At 42.8% G+C, this 19947-nt stretch overlaps 1 protein-coding gene and 1 non-coding gene across 3 annotated transcripts in view; one reads left to right on the top strand and one right to left on the bottom strand.

Annotated features, from left to right (window-relative positions):
• Positions 1-19947, bottom strand: part of KNTC1 (kinetochore associated 1) — a 109686-nt gene that overhangs the window by 17630 nt on the left and 72109 nt on the right. The window contains exons 63-64 of one of the 2 annotated variants that reach the window (XM_057527010.1): positions 19092-19182; positions 16320-17812 (exon numbers count right to left, since the gene is read on the bottom strand). In XM_057527010.1, the coding sequence (XP_057382993.1) occupies positions 17792-17812; positions 19092-19182 (112 nt within the window). In that variant the 3' untranslated portion in view covers positions 16320-17791. Of the gene's footprint in view, positions 1-16319; positions 17813-19091; positions 19183-19947 lie in introns of those variants that run through there. The other variant, XM_057527008.1, reaches the window with a different exon arrangement.
• TRNAD-GUC (transfer RNA aspartic acid (anticodon GUC)) lies at positions 5243-5316 on the top strand. The gene has a single exon. It is a non-coding gene; the product is annotated as a tRNA-Asp (tRNA).

The following is a 19947-nucleotide window of genomic DNA, read 5'->3' as shown; positions in this document are numbered from 1 at the left end:
AGGGGAGTAAAAGATACAAACTATTAGGTATAAAATAAGCTACAAGGATATATTGTACATCACAGGGAATATTGCCAGTATTTTATAGTAACTATAAATGGAATATAACCTTTAAAAATTGTGAATCACTACGTTGTACACTTGTAACTTACAGCAACTATACGTCAATTAAAAAAAAGAAAAAAGTAATTATTGATAGGTAAAAAAAATAAAAATAAATAAATAAAATGAGCTGCAGAATTATTTGTTTAACCTCAATCTCTTCCACCGCACTGTTAGCTAACAATGTCCTCCATGAGGACAGGAGCTAAGGCTCTCTCCCGACTGCCTTGCCCAGTGCCTGACACATAGTAGACACACAAGAAGTATTTGTGGAATAGACAAAGAAATGAATTCCATACGGCTTGGTGGGGGAGGCAAAGGCAAATCTGGGTACACAAACCAGAATCTAGACAACGTTAAATAAATGGGAGTTCCTTGAAACACATTCCCAGTGTTTCAAAGGTGCCATAAGGAAAACACACCCTGGATCCACCAGGGTCCTTCCTTTAGTATATTTTAAGAGCTTCCATTTCACACAGGCTTCATCGTCTGACATGCTGTTTGTCATGACCTTAGTTCCCACACTTCCTCCTTAAGACAGATGTTTGCAGAATAAGCAATCCCCAAAGGAAAGGTTGCTTGGCAGGTAGAACAGTAAGGTTCACACCCTTGAACAGAATACAAATTGCTCTAACAATATGGGGAGGGACGGTTGACGGAGAACTTGCCTACCTGTGTCATGACATTCACACTCAAGGTCACCACCTCCTGAAAATGGCCCTCTTCCAAGTGACCGTGCCCTTCAGAGGTGACTGGGTTCTCACCCAGCTTCAGGGTGTGAATCTTGATTAGTTTTAGCCAATCGTGGTGGTCTCACTCTCCTTGCCAAGACATGGCTGTAGGCTCAGAGATGTGACACAATTCTGACCTATAGGATGTGAGGGGAAGTCTAGGGATGTGTTTCAGAAAATTTCCTAGTAATTCCATTCCTAGGTATATGTCCCAAAGAACTGAAGATCAGTTACTTAAATAAATACATGTACAGGCATGTTCACAGCAGCACTATTCGCAATAGCCAAAAGGTAGGAACAGCGGAAACATCCATCAGCAGCTGAATGGATAAACTAAATGTGGCATATCCACGCAATGGAATATCAGAAAAAGGAGCAAAGTACTGATGCATGCTACAGCGTGGATGGACCTCGAATACATTAGATGAAGTGAAAAAAGCCACAAAAAAGGCCGCATATTGGAACTTCCCTGGCGGTCCAGTGGTTAGGACTCCGCGCTTCTTCCACTGCAGGGGGCACAGGTTCGACCTCTGGTTGGGGAACTAAGATCCACATGATGCACAGCCCGGCCAAAAAAAAAAAGGAAAAAAGGCCCCATATTGTATGATTCCAATGTCCAGAATAGGCAAATCCTTAGAGACAGAAAGATTAGTGGTTTCGCAGGAATCGGAGAGGAGGGAAAGAGGAATGGCTGTTTAGTGGGTATGAGCTCTCCTCTGCAGGGTAATGCAAATGTTTTGGAACTCAGTAGAGATGCTGTCTGCAAACATTGTGAAGGTACTAAATGCCACTGAACTGTTTATTTATAAAATGGTTAATTTTATGTCATGTGAATTTCACCTCAAATGAAAAAAAAAAAAAGAAGACCTTTGGAAATTCTTGCCTAAGGATGTAATGTTTGGAGCAGCTGAGGCCCGCCCCACCTCCTTTTTTAAAATTTTTGGTCGCACCACGGCATGCGGGGTCTCCCCCTGCAGTGGAAGCATGGAAATCCCAGCTGAGTCCTTTTGTGAGGAGACAAGCTAAGGCCAAACCAGTACATTAAAGGATGGCCAAGTGGAAAGATGGAAAGAACCTGGGCTCAATTTCATCATTGGCAAGTTCTGGGAACTCAATATCTGAACTTCTGATTATGCAAGATAGTAAATGCCCTCTTAAAGCCAGTTCTAGTTAGGTTTTTTATTACTGGCAGCCAAATGACTCCAAAGAAGGTTCTGAAAAAGCAAGGCAAAGGTATTGATTTTATCCAAATGGGAGCAAGAATCACAAGGCTAACAGTAGCCATGTTCGTGTGTCTCTCCCTGGAGAGACAAGATAGCATAATGAGTTGCTACAGCTAAAGTGAAAGAAACAAACCTTTTCAGCTTGTAGGTAGACAGCTAATGATAAAGAATTCTCAAGTGCAGTTAAATCTCAGGGTTAGGTAAGGAGTATGTGTATGTGTGTGTGTGTGTGTGTGTGTGTGTGATCCCCAAGATGAACCCAGGTCTCACACTGTCTCAAGCCAATCTTAGTATTTCAAAAACAGGGAAGGACTAGCTTTAGGTGCAATATGTAAATAATTAGAGAATTTTCGGCTCTGAGTACTGTAGGCAAGATGGAATCACTAGCCACACCACTGAATTTGTGTGGTTTCTCTCGGGATTTGAGAGCTTAGCATCGAACACTGAAATGTGACCAAACGTTGTGGAAAACTCATGCTTTCTCTGTGTGAAATGTCAATTCTATGCGGTGAAGGTGAGCACTTCCCTTTTCAAAGTCAGGTTGACTTTTCTGAATCACTAGGCTGTGACTGGGAGAAAGCAGAGGAAGATAGAAGTGGATCCCTCTCCACCCCCTTTCCCTCAATTTTCTGTGGTTCTGGAAAGTTCTGGCACCTGTTGGGCTGGAAAGTTCTGGCACATGTTGGGCTGTACCCCACAGGCCAACAAGCCCTGTGCTTCCCCAGCTTCAAGAGCCTGGAGTCAGCTACAGATACATCAATGGTTCAATGGATGGGGGAGCTTACACATCTGAAGCAAGGTCCTGGAGCGACACCCCACTGTGCAGCGGTCGGTGGGCAGGACATGGTGGCGGTCTTCGCTCCTGGGGGCAGGGGAGGTTACCAGTTATAGGAGAATTGACCTCACATGGGCTCATTAGTTGCCAGGGAAACTAGCAGAGGGGCACGCCCCTCACCGCCCATTTGATAAGAACAATCACTAGCTGGGGCCTGGGACAAGTACTTAGGAAGGTCAGTCCTGTGTGTAGGGTGTAGGTGAAGCAGGCACTGGTTGGGCAGGGGATGGATAGAGAGCAAGAGAACAGCCATGGTCAGTGGCTTGATCATACCCAGCCTTACACGTTTCCTGCTCTACTCCACAGACAGAAAGCTTTCAGAAAAAGGATAATGCAGCTGGATGGGCTTTTATAAGGGCATTTAAGGGCTAATATTAGAGATTAATACTTGAAGTGTTTGGATTTGATCGTGTTCTTACTATATTTCTTGGCACTTAGTCCTAAGTCATTGTGTAATGTGTAAACTATTAAAATAAATGACTTAGGTTGCCTACGGTAAAAACCTGTTTCCCAGCTGATGGATTAAGGGAACTAGGTCCTTCACCCATACTGATTAAGGTGCTATATTTGTCTATAAATATTGCAGGGCCTTAGCCATGATGGAAATTAATTAAGATGTATTCCTCTGAGAATCTCTAATAGGGACATGGAGTTACCTTCCTCTCTGTCTTCACATCTTGGTTGTTTTTTTTTGACTCAGCTGGGATTTCATATATTCAATGGGTCTTCTCTCTCTGAAGAGGTGAGTTGTTTATTCAAGAAGTCTTGAATCGCCTGGAATGTGAGGTATTTCCAAAACAATGAGTAAGTGTGCTTAAATAAAAGGAAACAAAACACAGAATCCTGCCGACTCTCAGAGGGCTGCCAGGATGAGGACATTGAGTTAAATCTAAACTACTGCCAAGGTCCTTTGGGCTCTGCTTATGAGCCAGCTGCAAAGAAAGGGAAAGGAAAGAGGAATAAAAAAATGTTTTTTGAGACTTGCCCTGCTGCTTACTTGTATCCACTTTTGAAAGTTGTTGATTCTTTAGCTTTTCTGTAGATTTAATGGGATAGTTACAGGAGATGGACGATGGTGAGAGTGGCATACCAATGTGAATGTACTTAGTGCCACTGAACTGTACAGTTAAATATGGTTAAAATAGTATGTTTTATATCATGTGACTTTTACCACACACACACACACACACACACACACACACACACACACACACAAATGGGATAGTTAAAATGCACGTGAGATTGGGTAACACGGCCAAAACCACAGGATCCAGAGCAGAGGGCTAGGTTCTGGTTTAAAAACCCGAAAAACTGAACTCTATAATCACCAAGGAGGAAAACACTAGTGAAACGTACATTGTTTACTAACTAGAATCAGGGATGAAAATAAGTAAACACTTAGCCATAAAAATCGGAAGGAGGTTGTCATCACCTTTCAAAAGAATATGGTTCCTATATTATTCAGCCCTAAAAAGGAAGGAAATTCTGACATGTGTTACAACATGGATGCACCCAGAGACATTACACTGAGTGAAATAAGCCAGTCACAAAAGGACAAATACTGTATGGGTCCACTTAACATGAGTTCCCTAGAGTAGTTAAATTCATAGAGACAGAAGTAGAATTGTGGTTACCAGGGGCTAGGGAAATGGGGAGTTATTGTTTAATGGGGACAGAGTTTTAGTTTTGCAAGACAGAAAACTCTGGAGCAGGATGGCGGGGATGGTTGCAGAACAGTGTGAAAGTATTTAATGCCACTGAACTGTACACTTTAAAATGGGTAAGATGATAAATTTTGTTATGTGTATTTTACCACAAATAAAATTTTTTCTTTAATGGAAAAAAAAGAAAGAACATAGTTCTAATCTATACTGGGAATATTCTGTGTCTTGATTTGGGTGTTTATTACATGGACATGTTGTCTTTGTGAAAATCCATTGCGATTTCCGTACTTTTCTGTACCTTAGTTTACTTCAGTTAAATTTATAAGATGAGAGCTTCCCTCGTAGTGCAGTGGTTAAGAATCTGCCTGCCAATGCAGGGGACACGGGTTCGAGCCCTGGTCCGCGAAGATCCCACATGCCATGGAGCAACCAAGCCCGTGCGCCACAACTACTGAGCCTACACTCTAGAGCCCGCAAGCCACAACTACTGAGCCCATGTGCCACAACTACTGAAGCCGGTGCGCCCAGAGTCCGTGCTCCGCAGCAAGAGAAGCCACTGCAGTGAGAAGCCCGTGCACCGCAACGAAGAGTAGTCCCTGCTCGCCGCAACTAGAGAAGCAGCAATGAAGACCCAGCGCAGCCAAAAAAATTACAAAAAAAAAAAATTTATAGGATGATTGTGGGACTTCCCTGGTGGTCCAGTTGGTTAGAACTCTACGCTGTCACTGTTGAGGGCCCGGGTTCGATCCCTGGTCAGGGAACTAGGATCCCACAAGCTGTGAGGCGCGGCCAAAAAAAAAAAAAAGTATAAAATAATTGTTTCTTATCAGTGGCAAAGTAGAGAGCTCACTGTCACTTAAAGGAGTACACACTTTATCCAAAGGCAGAAGCAGTAGAATTTCAGGAGGTTGGAATGGTTTGAAGCGTCCCCCCTACTCCCCAACCACAATATTCACGTCCACCTGGAACCTCAGAATGTGACCTTACTGGGGAATAGTGTCTTTGCAGATGTAATTAAGGTAAGGATTAAAATGAGATCCTACAGGATTAGGGTGGGCCCTAAATCCAATGACAAGTGTCCTTATAAGAGGCAGAAAAGGGGAATTCCCTGGCAGTCCAGTGGTTAGGAGTCGGTACTTTCACTGCCGGGCCCAGTTGGAGAAGTAAGATCCCACAAGCCGCACAGAGTTGCCATAAATAAATAAATAAATAAAAGACAGAAAAGGACAGAGAGACACACAGAGCGGGCCATGTGATGATGGAGATAGAGACTGGAGTGATGCTGTCACAAGCCAAGGAACACCTGGCACCACCAAAAACTAGAAGAGGTAAGGAAGGATTTTCCATTAGAGACTTTGGAGGGAATGTGGTCCTGCTGACACCTTAATTTTGGACTTCTGGCCTCCAGAACCATGAGAGAATAAGTTTCCGATGTTTTAAAGCACCCGGTTAGTGGTCATTTGTTATGGCAGCCCTAGAAAATGAATACAGAGATATTTGGGGCAAATAGAAGAGAAACTTGAGTTTTCTCCCACTGCCTTTCAAGAGACCTAACCAAGGAGGTTGGATGAAGATGATGTGATGGCATAACTTGGTCACTGGCTTTCATCCTTCTGGTTCTTTCTTCCTTTCCCTCTTAAGATCTCCTCTTTCACTCTTCCATACAACCCTCACCACTTACATTTTCTTTTCAGTCTCGCTAAGCCCAGAAGTAAAAATGAAAATAGAGAAAAATCCCACCGGTAAACTAGATTGAACCAAAAGCATGGAATTTTCTGAGAAACGGTCACCCACTAATATATCAGCATGCAGAATGCAGAATTCTTTTTTTCTTTTTTCTTTTTTGGCCACGCCGTACGGCTTGTGGGATTTTAGTTCCCTGACCAGGGATTGAACCCAGGCCCTTGGCAGTGAGAGGGTGGAGTCTTAACCACTGGACCGCCAGGGAATTCCCCAGAATTCTTATTTTTACATGGCAAACTTATGAATGATTCAACTATTAAAATCAATGTTGTATACTGTGGTTGGTTAAGAGTCATCTTAGAAAGAGAGAGATTGAAACACCAGCATATGCATTTATATCACTTGATGACAAAAATTTTCCTAGATATTCTGGCTCCATATGACCAAAAACATCAGCAACTACAGGGCATGTGATATTATGGGGTGGGAAGAAGAGGAAGAAATTTTGTAAATTACCACTTCTTCTTTTGAGGTATGAAATACAGTATGGGTTATGAGTAACATCCTTTTCAGACTTAAAAAATCAAGTCTATATAAAGAACATTGGAAAAAATAAGTTGACAATAATCCTGGTTTTGAGATCATGCCATTTCTCCTGATTCATCATATTTCTTTGAATGCAAGGACTATCCTAACACTTCATATGTAGATGCATAGTCATATAAATAAGATATTCTCTTAAGTAATTCAAGGAACTTGGATACTGAGTAAATGTCATGTAATAAAGAATGAGTGGGAGTTAACTAGGCAAAGAGAGAATGGGAGCAAAGACTTGAAACAACATGGTATGTGCAGAGAGTCGCTCCCAGAGACAAGACAGGGACTGGAAAAAATCTGATCATAGAGTCTTAACTGATATCTTAAGAATGAGTAAGCCAATATGTATACATACTGAAAATAATAAAAACCCCTCAAAGTATCAAGGTGGTTAAAAAGCTATAGGACATAACAATATTATTTATAATAGCCAAAAGGTGGAAACAGCACAAATTTCCATCAATGGATAAGCAAAATGTGGTCTATCTATGCCATGGAATATTATTCCACCATAAAAAGGAATGAAGTACTGATACATGCTACAACATGGATGAACCTCGTGGCCACTAAAGACCACATACTGTATGATTCCATTTACAGGAAATGTCCAGAATAGGCAATTCCATAGAGACAGAGAGTATATTAGTGGTTGCTTGTGGGCGGGTGGGGTTTGGGAGGGGGAATAGGGGGATGATAGCTAAAAGGAATGGGGTTTCCTTTAGAGGTGACGGAAATGTTCTAAAATTGACTGTGGGGGCTTCCCTGGTGGCTCAGTGGTTAAGAATCCGCCTGCCAATGCAGGGGACACGGGCTCGAGCCCTGGTCCGGGAAGAACCCACATGCCGCGGAGCAACTAAGCCCGTGCGCCACAACTACTGAGCCTGCGCTCTAGAGCCCACCAGCCACAACTAGTGAAGCCTGCACGCTAGAGCCCGTACTCTGCAACAAGAGAAGCCACTGCAATGAGAAGCCCGCGCACCACAACAAAGAGTAAACCCCACTCGCCACAACTAGAGAAGGCCCGCGCGCAGCAGCAAAGACCGAAGGCAGCCAAAAATAAATGAATAAATAAATTTATATTTGTGAATATACTCAAAACTATTGAATAGTATACTTTAAATATGCGAATTGTATGGTGTGTGAACTATATCTCAATAAAACCTTTTTTTGTTTAAGCTGTAGGATTGATTACTTACCAAGGGAAAGTCAGTTTAGAGGTTGTATTCTTTGGTCTTATGGATGTTGGAAGGAGAGTTCAAAAAGAGAAATTACTCTAGAAATTTCTCTATTTCCTTTAGAAAACATTCAGTCTTGGTTGTTCTAGAAGCACAAGTTCTTGTTTTCTGGTTGCTTTTGAATATGTAAAGAGTACCAGGAAGAAAAAAAAAAACCCACTTTGTAGCTCTCTAATTGTTTGTAAAGTTTATGGTAAGACTTAGCTGTTGTGAGTTAAGATTTAGAATCTTGCTGTGCATACTGGTTAAGATCATATAGTGTGATGGCCACTGGACTCTGAGATATGCAGATACACTGTGGATTTAACTCATCCACAAATCTCAAGTGGAAAAGGGAGGGGAGATAAGCCAGAACGGAAGGCAAGATGTTTGTCCTGGCATTTTTTCCCCCTTCATCAAGAGTATTGTAAGGTCTCCCACTAGGATGGCTAAAATTAAAAGGACTGATATACATGCACCCCGGTGTTCATTGCAGCACTATTCACAACAGCCAACACATGGAAGCAACCTAAATGTCCATCTACAGAGGAATGGATAAAGAAGATGTGGTACATATATACCATGGAATATTAGCCATAAAAAAGAACAAAATAATGCCATTTGCAGCAACATGGATGGACCTAGTGATTATCATACTAAATGAAGTAAGTCAGACAAAGACAAATATATGGTATCTCTCATATGTGGAATCTAATTTTTTTAAAAATGATACAAATGAGCTTATATACAAAACAGAAACAGACTTACAGATATCAAAAGAAAACTTATGATTACCAAAGGGGAAACGTGGATGGGAGGGATAAATCAGGAGCTTGAGATTAACATACGTACACTATCTATAAGATAGATAACCAATAAGGACCTCCTGTATAGCTCAGGGAATTATACTCAATATTCTGTGATAACCTATATGAGAAAAGAATCTGAAAAAGAATCAATATATGTATATGTATAATTGAATCACTTTGCTGTACACCTGAAACTAACACAACATTGTAAATCAACTATACTCCAATAAACATTTTAAAAAATAAAAATAAATTTAAAAAATAATAAAATTAAATTAAAACGACTGATGATTCCAAGTGTTGTCAAGGATGTAGAGCAATCTCTCTCTTGCTGTTGGGAGTGTAGATGGTACAACCACTGTGGCAAGACTGTTTGGCAATATATATATATATATTTTTTTTTAAATAAATTTATTTATTTATTTATTTATTTTTGGTTGCTGCGTGCAGGCTTTCTCTCTAGTTGCGGCGAGTGGGGGCTACTCCTCATTGTGGTACACGGGCTTCTCTTGTTGCAGAGCACAGGCTCTAGGCGCCCAGGCTTCAGTAGTTGCGGCTCGCGGGCTCTAGAGCTCAGGCTCAGTAGTTGCGGAGCACAGGCTTAGTTGCTCCGAGGCATGTGGGATCTTCCTGGACCAGGGCTTGGACCCGTATCCCCTGCATTGGCAGGGGGATTCTTAACCACTGCACCACCAGGGAAGCCCTGTTTGGCAATATTTACTAAAGCACTTCCACTCACGGAAACACACCCATGGTCAGTGAGGGCTTCTGTCCACCAAAGACATGTACAGGAGTGTTCAGAGATGCTTTATTCATAATTGTCAAAAACTGGTAATAACCCAGCTATCTGTCAAGAGTAGAATGGATAGGGACTTCCCCGGTGGTCCAGTGGTTAAGACTCCATGCTTCCACTGCAGGGAGCGTGGGTTCAATCCCTTGTCCGGGGACTAAGATCCCACATGCAACGAGGACAAAAAGAAAAAAGAGTATAATGGATAAATTCAGGTATATTAATATTAATACAATAGGATACTCACAAGAATGGAAAAGGATGAACTACTTCTATTGCTACACACAATAACGGAGATGAATCTTATAATGCTGAGTAATGAATTCAGACTCCAGAGTAGATGCCGTAACAGCCCATTTATATGAAGTTCAAAACCAGGTAAAACTAATAATCTCTGATGATAGAGGTCAGAAGAGTGGTTATTAATGGGGGGAGTATGCTCTGGGAGGAGGTAGTCTTCTGGGGTGCTAGAATGTTCTATACTTTGATTAGGATTATCATTATTCAGCTGTAGAAATAGGTGAAAAGTAACCCAGCTTTGAACTTAAGATTTATGTGCTTTATTGGATGTAAATTATACCTCAGTATTAAGAGTATTGCGAAGTAGGGACTTCCCGGGTGGTCCAGTGGGTAAGACTCCGCGCTCCCAATGCAGGGGGCCCAGGTTCGATCCCTGGTCAGGGAACTTGATCCCAAATGCCACAACTAAGATCCTGCGTGCTGCAACTGGGACCCCGCACAACCAAAATCAATCAATCAATCAATCAATCAAAAAGAGTATTGCAAAGTAAAGTCGTCTCTCCCAGTAGTTTCCAAAATGGTGTGCACAGGACAATCCATTGGCTATAGGAAGAAAGTATTAGCATCTCTATTTTTTATTTCCTCTTCTTTTTTAAAATCTAACTATATTTGATTTATAATACTGTGTTGATTTCAGGTGTACAGCTTCAGGTTCTTTTCCATTGTAGGTTATTACAAGATATTGAATATAGTTCTTATTTCTTCTTTTCAAAATCTCTACTAAAAGAATACACATTGGGAGTATGTATTCAGATTTTTTTACTGAGGGACATGCAATAAAAAACTCTGGTGGGGGAGCACTAGTCTCTTATACCTAGGGCACCAACATTCAACAAAAAAGGAACACGTTGGTTATCTTAAGCACCTATGTATGCTTGCTTAGCTACTCCCACCTGGATGGATGTGATCACCAAAACTATTTAGTCTTATTCTCTTACTTAAAGAAAACTTGTCCAAAACTACCCAAGGGAGGGATCCAATGTGTTTACATAAGCACAGCAAGTAGATTCCAAATTTCTGGGCCCCAGAAGAAACAGCAGAAAGAAGACTGAAGTACATACGTTCATGCCCTATCAAGTGACTGGGGTGGGGAGACACTGGCCAGAGAAAAGGGGAGAGTGGTAGGAACTGAGGCCAGAAAGGCAGGTGGGCTGGATCCACTTCTAAGCCATGGTATGGATGGGCAGGTAGCACTGAGCTGTAACAGATCCACCTTTTAAATCCTGTGCTTTAAAAAATGTGACCCTCTGCAGGGTGGAGGGTAGATGTACCGAGCAGCCTTTTTCGGGTAGATGTACCGAGAGGAGGACGTTTTTACAGAAAATCTTCCTAGAGAGTGTTGACAAAAAAAATTAATCAATAGTCAATCTAAAAAAGAAATGAAAAACTTTACTTGAGCCAACCTGAGGATTATAAGTTGGGAGAGTGTCTCAGAGAGCTCTGAGGACTGCTCCCAAGAGGTAAGGGGGGAGGTGAGTATAGATGTGATTTTGGTGAAGGGGTACGTGCAATCAAGCACACATCTTGATAGAAGGTTGCTGCTAGTCACCAGGGAGAGACATCTTAGTGGTTTTAGTGCTTTTCTAAATATGGGAAGATGAAAGAAACTGGGTTCACAAAATCCTCTCCTGAAAATATCTCACTATTTGGGGACCAGTTCTGCCAGTTTTCCCAGAGCACAAAGTGACTCATCCCCATCCTTTCAGGGGGTATTGTAGTCAGTGACTACAGCAGCTAATGACTAGATTCCCGTAGAACCGGATGGTGGGCACCATTCTTTATTTTACAACCCCTTCCTTTCAGTCTTAATTGCAACCAAGGTTTGGGAGGCATTTCGTGACCAATTTGCCTCATGGCACTAGGAATGTGCGTTCCCAGGTCAGGTGAGGATTTTGTTGATGGGCCACTCAGTGTGCTATTACTGGACTAGGCTCTGTTAACTGTAACCAAAGGCCTTTGGACCACCTGTCTTACTGGTCTGCTATGGTCCAGGAAATGGTTCCTTCTCGTTGCTTCTTCCCATATCTAGAGCTACACTATTACAATCGTTGATCTTATAGAAGTATATTTTTGATCATTTCAAGTCATCTAGTCATCATTAATTTTTTTTTTACTTTATTTATTTTTTATTTATTTTTGGCACATTGGGTCTTCGTTGCTGCGTGCAGGCTTTCTCTAGTTGCAGCGAGCAGGGTCTGCTCTTCATTGTGGTGCGTGGGCTTCTCATTGTGGTGGCTTCTCTTGTTGCAGAACACGGGCTCTAGGCGCGCAAGCTTCAGTAGTTGTGGCATGTGGGTTTCAGTATTTGTGGCTCTCGGGCTCCAGAGCGCAGGCTCAGTAGTTGTGGCACACGGGCTTAGTTGCTCCCTGGCATGTGGGGTCTTCCCATACCAGGGCTCGAACCCATGTCCCCTGCATTGGCAGGCAGATTCTTAACCACTGAGCCACCAGGGAAGCCCTGGTCATCATTAATTTTATCTGAGGTCCAGTCACACATTTGGTAATGCAAGAAACAATAATCTTGTAAAATAGGCAGAATACAAGAAATATAGCTAGGGCTTCCCTGGTGGCGCAGTGGTTAAGAACCCGCCTGCCAATGCAGGGGACACAGGTTCGAGCCCTGGTCTGGGAAGATCCTACATGCTGCGGAGCAACTAAGCCTGTGTGCCACAACTACTGAGCCTGTGCTCTAGAGTCCATGAGCCACAACTACTGAGCCCACGTGCCACAACTACTGTGCCCACGTGCCGCAACTACTGCGCCCACGTGCCGCAACTACTGCGCCCACGTGCCGCAACTACTGAAGCCCGTGCGCCTAGAGCCTGTGCTCTGTAACAAGAGAAGCCACCACAACGAGAAGCCCATGCACTGCAATGAAGAGCAGACCCCGCTCGCCACAACTAGAGAAAGCCCGCGCACAGCAATGAAGACCCAGCACAGCCAATCAATCAATCAATCAATAAAAGATTAAGGGAAAAAAAGAAATATAGCTAGTAACATTAGTAGTCATAAGTATTTAAGATAAGAACTTTCATTACGTGCAGCCCAGTATCTCCCCAGGTTGTCTGACCAGTCTGTTCTGCACCAACCTTTTTTTTTTCTTTTTTAAAAATATTTAATTTATTTATTTGGCTGCATCGGGTCTTAGTTGCAGCATGAGGGATCTCTAGTTGCAGTATACAAGCCCTGAGGCATATGGAATTTTAGTTCCCCTACCAGGGATCGAACCCCTGTCCCCTGCACCGGAAGGTAGATTCTTAACCACTGGACCACCAGGGAAGTCCCTGCACCAATCTTTATAAGGGAACCAATATATTGGTATTTTACATACTGCTCACCAAAGATGTCTGCACATGCAAGGCGAGTGGTAGGTCATTGTGACCCGTTATAGGATTGTGAAAGGAATGGCATCTTCTAAGGCAGAGGTCCCCAACCTTTGTGACACCAAGGACCGGTTTTGTGGAAGACAATTTTTCTACAGACGGGGGAGGGGATGGTTCAGGCGGTAATGCGAGCGATGGGGGAGCTGCAGATGAAGCTTCGCTCGCTCGCCTGCCACTCACCTCCTGCTGTGCGGCCCTGTTCCTAACAGGCTGTGGACCGCTATCAGTCCACGGCCCAGGGGTTGGGGACCCCGGTTCTAAGGAGTTACATGGCTGGTGCTAGAAGAAGAAAAATTGAGCTTTATGGTTGAGCAGGTATTTCTGCCATAGGGGAGGTCTGGTTATGCATAATGCAGATGCACAATGCACCCTAGAGAGGCCAAAACAAGTAGAGAAAAAGTTTTAAGTTTTTCTTGTCTTAAAATGCGAAGTTTTCGGGCTTCCCTGGTGGCGCAGTGGTTGAGAATCTGCCTGCCAGTGCAGGGGACATGGGTTCGAGCCCTGGTCTGGGAAGATACCACATGACGCGGAGCAGCTGGGCCCGTGAGCCACAACTACTGAGCCTGCACGTCTGGAGCCTGTGCTCTGCAACAAGAGAGGCTGCGACAGTGAGAGGCCTGCGCACCGCGATGAAGAGTGGCCCCCGCTTGCCGCAACTAGAGAAAGCCCTCGCACAGAAACGAAGACCCAACACAGCCATAAATAAATAAATAAAATAAACTTTGAAAATCTCTTTTAAAAAAAAAAAGCAAAATTTTCTTTTTTTTGGCCATGCCACGCTGCATGCAGGATCTTAGTTCCCCAACCAGGAATCGAACCTGCACCCCACGCAGTGGAAGTGCAGAGTCTTAAGCACTGGACTGCCAGGGAAGTCCCATAATGTGAATTTTTATTTCATGAAGATCTTTGTTTCTAATTTGAGCAAAGGTGCCAGTGTGCCTCAGTTGGTGACTTGGATTTTATGTTAAGTGACAATGGTGAGCCAGTAAAAAGTGTGAAAGCAGGACAAGATGAAATCGGGCTTATGTTTTAAGAATATACTTAGGGAAGGGGACGGAGAATGGCTGTATGGAGACAAGAGTGGAAAGATAAAAACAATCATGGCTGGGCTTCCCTGGTGGCGCAGTGGTTGAGAATCCGCCTGCCAATGCAGGGGACACAGGTTCGAACCCTCATCCGGGAAGATCCCACATGCCACGGAGTAACTAAGCCCGTGCACCACAACTACTGAGCCTGCGCTCTAGAGCCCGTGAGTCACAACTACTGAGCCCATGTGCCGCAACTACTGAAGCCCATGCGCCTAGAGCCCGTGCTCTGCAACAAGAGAAGCCACTGCAACGAGAAGCCCGCGCACTGCAACGAAGAGTAGCCCTCACTTGCCGCAACTAGAGAAAGCCCGCGTGCAGCAACGAAGACCCAACACAGCCAAAAACAAATAAATAAAATAAATAAATTAAAAAAAAAAACGATCATGGCTAATAAAAATATAACAACAAAAAGTATCCTGGCTAATTATGTATTTGAACTTAAATTCAAATATATTTATACTCCATAAAGCTACTTCTTTGGCATATCAAAAGCTAACCCATTACCTATGAGAACTGTGCATGTCTGTTAATCTTCCACCAATTTATTTGATAAATTTTCCTAATCTAAAATTATTTTATTTTGAGGGATAATTGACATATAACATTAGTTTCAGGTGTACCACATAATGAGTCAATATTTGTATATACAATGAAATGATCACCACAATAAATCTAGTTAACATCCAGAGCTTTATTCTGAACAATGAAACCAGTGTTAAGACTGGGAAAGAACTCCTTATTTAGCGCAGCTTGAGTCCATGAAGCCGGAACGTTCATTTCCATTTGTTACGTTCTAGTGCCACCACTGGACCCTTTCATTCCTTGCACATTTATGCCCAAGAATACAATCACAGGCTCTACTTGTGATCTCAGGCTTATAATTACAGTTTTCTTAAGGTTCAATAACATAGATATTAAAGAAATACAAATGTAAATACTGAGACACTATTTTCATCTACCAAATTAGCAAAAAGTTTAAAAAAGTATGATTGCCAGGACTTCCCTGGTGATGCAGTGGTTAAGAAGAATCCATCTGCCAATGCAGGGGACACGGGTTCGATCCCTGGTCTGGGAAGATCCCACATGCCGCGGAGCAACTAAGCCCATGTGCCACAACTGCTGAAGCCCGTGTGCCTAGAGCCTGTGCTCTGCAACGAGAAACCACTGCAATGAGAAGCCCGTGCACCGCAACGAAGAGTAGCCCCTGCTCGCCGCAACTAGAGAAAGCCTGCACGCAGCAACGAAGACCCAATGCAGCCAAAAGTAAATAAATTAAGTAAATTAAAAAAAAAAAGTATGATCACCCAATGTTGGGGAGGATACAGTAAAGTAGACATTCATGTTTCTGGTAGGAATAGGCTTTTGTGAAGAAGACCTTTTGAAATGCATGCAGTTTGGCAATTTGCATCCAGTCTTTAAAATGTCCTTCTGAGAGTTCCCTGGCGGTCCAGTGGTTAGGGCTCTGGGCATCCACTGCAAGGGGCACGGGTTCAATCACAGGTTAGGGGACTAAGAGCCTGCAAGCCACTCGGCATGGTCAAAAAAAACCACAAACCTTTATTCCCTTTGATCTGGTGAATCTGTTCCTGGGAATGTATCTTAAGGAAATAAATCCAAATAAGGAAAAAGCTTTGCAGAAAATATTGGTGTAAATTTCCGGAAGAGAGCAAGCAGATGACCATCTAAACCTCCTGCAAGTAGGAGGCTTACAAACGAGGGGATTAAGGCTTTGAGACGTTATATAACTTGTCCAGGATCACACAGCTAGTAGGTGATAGAGCCAGAGGTCAAACCCAGACTTGTTTTTATCCAAAACCCATGTTTTTAGTCATATTACATTGTTTCCTGTACAGAAATAATATTTTTCTCAACAGGCAAAGCAAAGGCAAACAAATTCTAGTATTATCAAAATCAGTTTATTCACAAGTAGAGCAAAAGACTACACAGGCAGGATAGAGGTGTGAGTGACGTTTCTGTGTGCTGGGTCCCGGCTGCAGGCTCTCAACTCCACGCCGCCCTTGCAGGCCAGCTTCCATCCTGCCGTCCTGCCGGGGGCTTACAGCCTGCAGACTGCGTCTCCCAGACCCCTTGCCAGATGGCTTCTGTTCATTCCTGCTATCTCTTGGCACTGGCACGAGAATCAGGAGGCTGGAGAAAGCAAAACGCTGCCTCTTTTCCCTTCTGGAGGCGGCAGCACTAGCCGAGGGTGACCAAGCGCCGCGTGGGCAGCAGTGCCGGGGGGAGGAGGCTCAGCCTCCGGAACAGCAGCGCCCGAGCTCCGAGGCAAGGCAGCTTCCTTCTCTCTTTTTTTAATTAATTAATTGTTTATTTAATTTAATTTTTATTTTTGGCCGTGTCGGGTCTTAGTTGCGGCACACAGGATCTTCGTTGAGGCGTGCAGGATCTTTTTGTTGCTGTGCACTAGCTCTTTGCTGCAGCTCACGGGCTTCTAATTGTGGCGTGCGGGTTTTCTCTTCTCTAGTTGTGTCGTGCAGGCTCCAGGGCACATGGGCTCTGTAGTTGTGGCACGCAGACTTCTCTCTAGTTGTGGCGTGAGGGTTTTCTCTTCTCTAGTTGTGGCACACAGGCTCCAGGGCACGTGGGCTCTGTAGTTGTGGCACTCAGGCTCTCTAGTTGAGGCACGCAAGCTCCGTAGTTGCGGCATGCAGCCTTAGTTGCCCTGCGGCATGCAGCCTTAGTTGCCCTGCGGCATGTGGGATCTTAGTCCCCTGACCAGGGATCGAACCTGCGTCCCCTGCATTGGAAGGCGGATTCTTTACCACTGAACCACCAGGGAAGTCTCAAAGCAGCTTCTGATGTTAAGCGAACAGCCCCTTCCCTTTAGTTTCTCCAGCGCCCCCTCTTCATCTCCCTTTTGCCTTTCAGTCCTCTTGACAGCTTTGTAACCAATTCCTGACACTCAGTCCTTCTCTGCTTCAACTAGCTAGAGTGGTTTCTGTATTTCTGGCTGGCCACTAACGGATACGCTCTGCAGCAGAGATTATATCCATATTTACTAGAATGCTGTTAAAAAGACGGATATTCTTATTTATATAGATGGAAGAAACAGGATATAAGTAGTTGCTTTTCTTATGGGGGGAGCAAAAACTTTCCTTCATACAGAGTGCAAAAAAACTGTCTTTACACGTTATACACGTAACTGGCAAAGAAAACATTTATTAATTTGTGACATGAGTTCTTTATGAGACAGTTATGCTATTATTAAGCATCTTATTTATTACTTCTTGAGGAACATCTGACAATAGCTACTGTACACAGATTGCACAATTTAAAAACTGTAATAAATAGGGTCAGTTGATAACAGATTCCAAACATCCTCTTATTCTTCTTGAAAAAAGTTTTGATGATCTACTATGATCCATTAAGAAACACCTAAATGGGAAGAAACACAGAAGCATTTTTATGGGTGTCACTTAGTTTTTTAAACAGAAAATGGTTTGATAAACTATAGAACTTAAGCCCTTAACTATATTGCTAAAAATATACGTATGAGATTATTTTGCATTTTAGACAGATATGATTGGAGAAAAACAGATACATTTTAAGGGCCACAAATCTGTCTCCTGAATCAATATTCTACCTTTTTGAAAAAAGTAATCTTAAGCCATTGAGCACAACAGACTGGAAGTGGAGAAGGGAAGTTATTAATGCATGTTAACAAAATGCAGGCTTATTTTAATGTGACTGATCTGGACCAAGGGAAGAAAAAAACCGCTAATAACTTAATTACGTCCACTAAAACTACCAAAATATGATCAAAATTAAAATTTTTACCTTATATTTAAGTTCAGAACAGGAATAAAAGTGATTTACATGCATATTTTATACACAAAAGCATTTGGAAGAATGTACACCAAATTGTTAACAATGATCTTATCTCTGGTTTCTGAGATTTCAAGTTATCAGTTTTCTTGTTATTATTATTTTTGCTCTTCCAGATTTCTTTTTTTAAAAAAATTATCTATCTATCTATTTATTTATTTGGCTGCATTGGGCCTTAGTCGTGGCATGCAGGATCTTTCGTCATGGCGCACAGGCTTCTCTCTAGTTGTGGCACGCGAGCTGCAAAGCACACGGGCTCCGTAGCTGTGGTGTGGCCTCAGTTGCCCCGCGGCATGTGGGATCTTAGTTCCCCGACCAGGGATCCAACTGGCGTCCCCTGCATTGGAAGGCGGATTCTCAACCGCTGGACCACCAGGGAAGTTCCGCTCTTCCAGATTTCCTTTTGTTTTTCTATAGTGAACGTATATGTCTCAGCTAATTAAAGAAGAAGTAATAAAAGCAATGGATACTCCAGCACAACATTAATCAATGCCCTTTAAAATTTAGTTTGTCGGGGAGTTCCCTGGCGGTCCAGTGGTTAGGACTCTGCCCTTTCACTGCCGTGGGCCAGGGTTCAATCCCTGGTTGGGGAACTGAGATCCCTCAAGCCGCACGGTGTGGCCAAAAAATTAAATAAATAAAGCTGAGAGGGGAACCTAGGCCTCTTGGTTCCTGGTCTGGGACTCTCTCACACAAAAAGTGAAATATAAAAATACATGCAGTCATGCATAAAAATACATTTATCTCCAGAACAGGTTGGCTCAATTTTAAGACCCTAGAAATAAAAATCGTGTCAGGTTAGAACCCAGTAACTCTGGGCCAGATTTACCTTCAGAGTTTCACAGGGAGTGGCTTCTGGTGGCACAGGTTTCCCACAATGCTTGTAATATTCAGTTATAAAGATTGAAGCTTCTTCTAAGCTATGGAATCAGAAAGAAGAAGAGGGGCATGAGGAAAACGTGGGAGTGATAAATATGTTTGCCCTTTCCACTGTGGTGATGGCTTCATAGGTGTATACACATATCAAAATTTATCAAGTGGCATACTTGAGGTATGTGCAGTTGATTATATATATCAATTTTATCTCAAAAAATACTACTTGTTCATAAATGACAACCTGTAATTATGGTTGGATCACAAGTGGTAAACAAGCAGAAAGAAATCCATGGCGTGGCCCTGAGAAAGTGACACCTCCCAGGGATCAGCACAGTTAGATCAAATGTAGGGACGGACCCAGAAATATTTCAGTCCTGACTGAGCTTTCCCTTTCTTCTGTGCCAGCCCATTTCTCCCTTCTTTTTACTTTCCAAATCCCCTCCGAGCCCTATCCCAAGAAGCTTACTGTTTCTAAACTTGTGAGTGCTGGAAAATTAGATAACCAAGCTTAGCAAAAATTATGTTACATATAGCTATTGATTCTTTGGTCAAGTGTCTAAGGAGTAAAGTTGTAATGTAGGGTTTTAGAGCAGGACTATTTTGGGAGGTCAGGCAGCTTGATTAATTGTCTGATTCCAGGTTCATGTTCCAAGAGATTGGATTACAAGACAACTAACCTCTTAGTATGTGTTAGTAGCAAGGTATGTGTAACGTAGTGATGCTACAGCTTAATTATTTGGAGTCTTTAATTACAATCAAATAGCTTTACGATTATTTGATATTTTCCTCCAAAATAAAGATAAGTTTTA

The sequence above is a fragment of the Balaenoptera acutorostrata genome, chromosome 13 (assembly GCF_949987535.1).
Source record: "Balaenoptera acutorostrata chromosome 13, mBalAcu1.1, whole genome shotgun sequence".
NCBI lineage: Eukaryota > Metazoa > Chordata > Mammalia > Artiodactyla > Balaenopteridae > Balaenoptera > Balaenoptera acutorostrata.
This window is presented reverse-complemented; position numbering and strand designations above follow the sequence as displayed.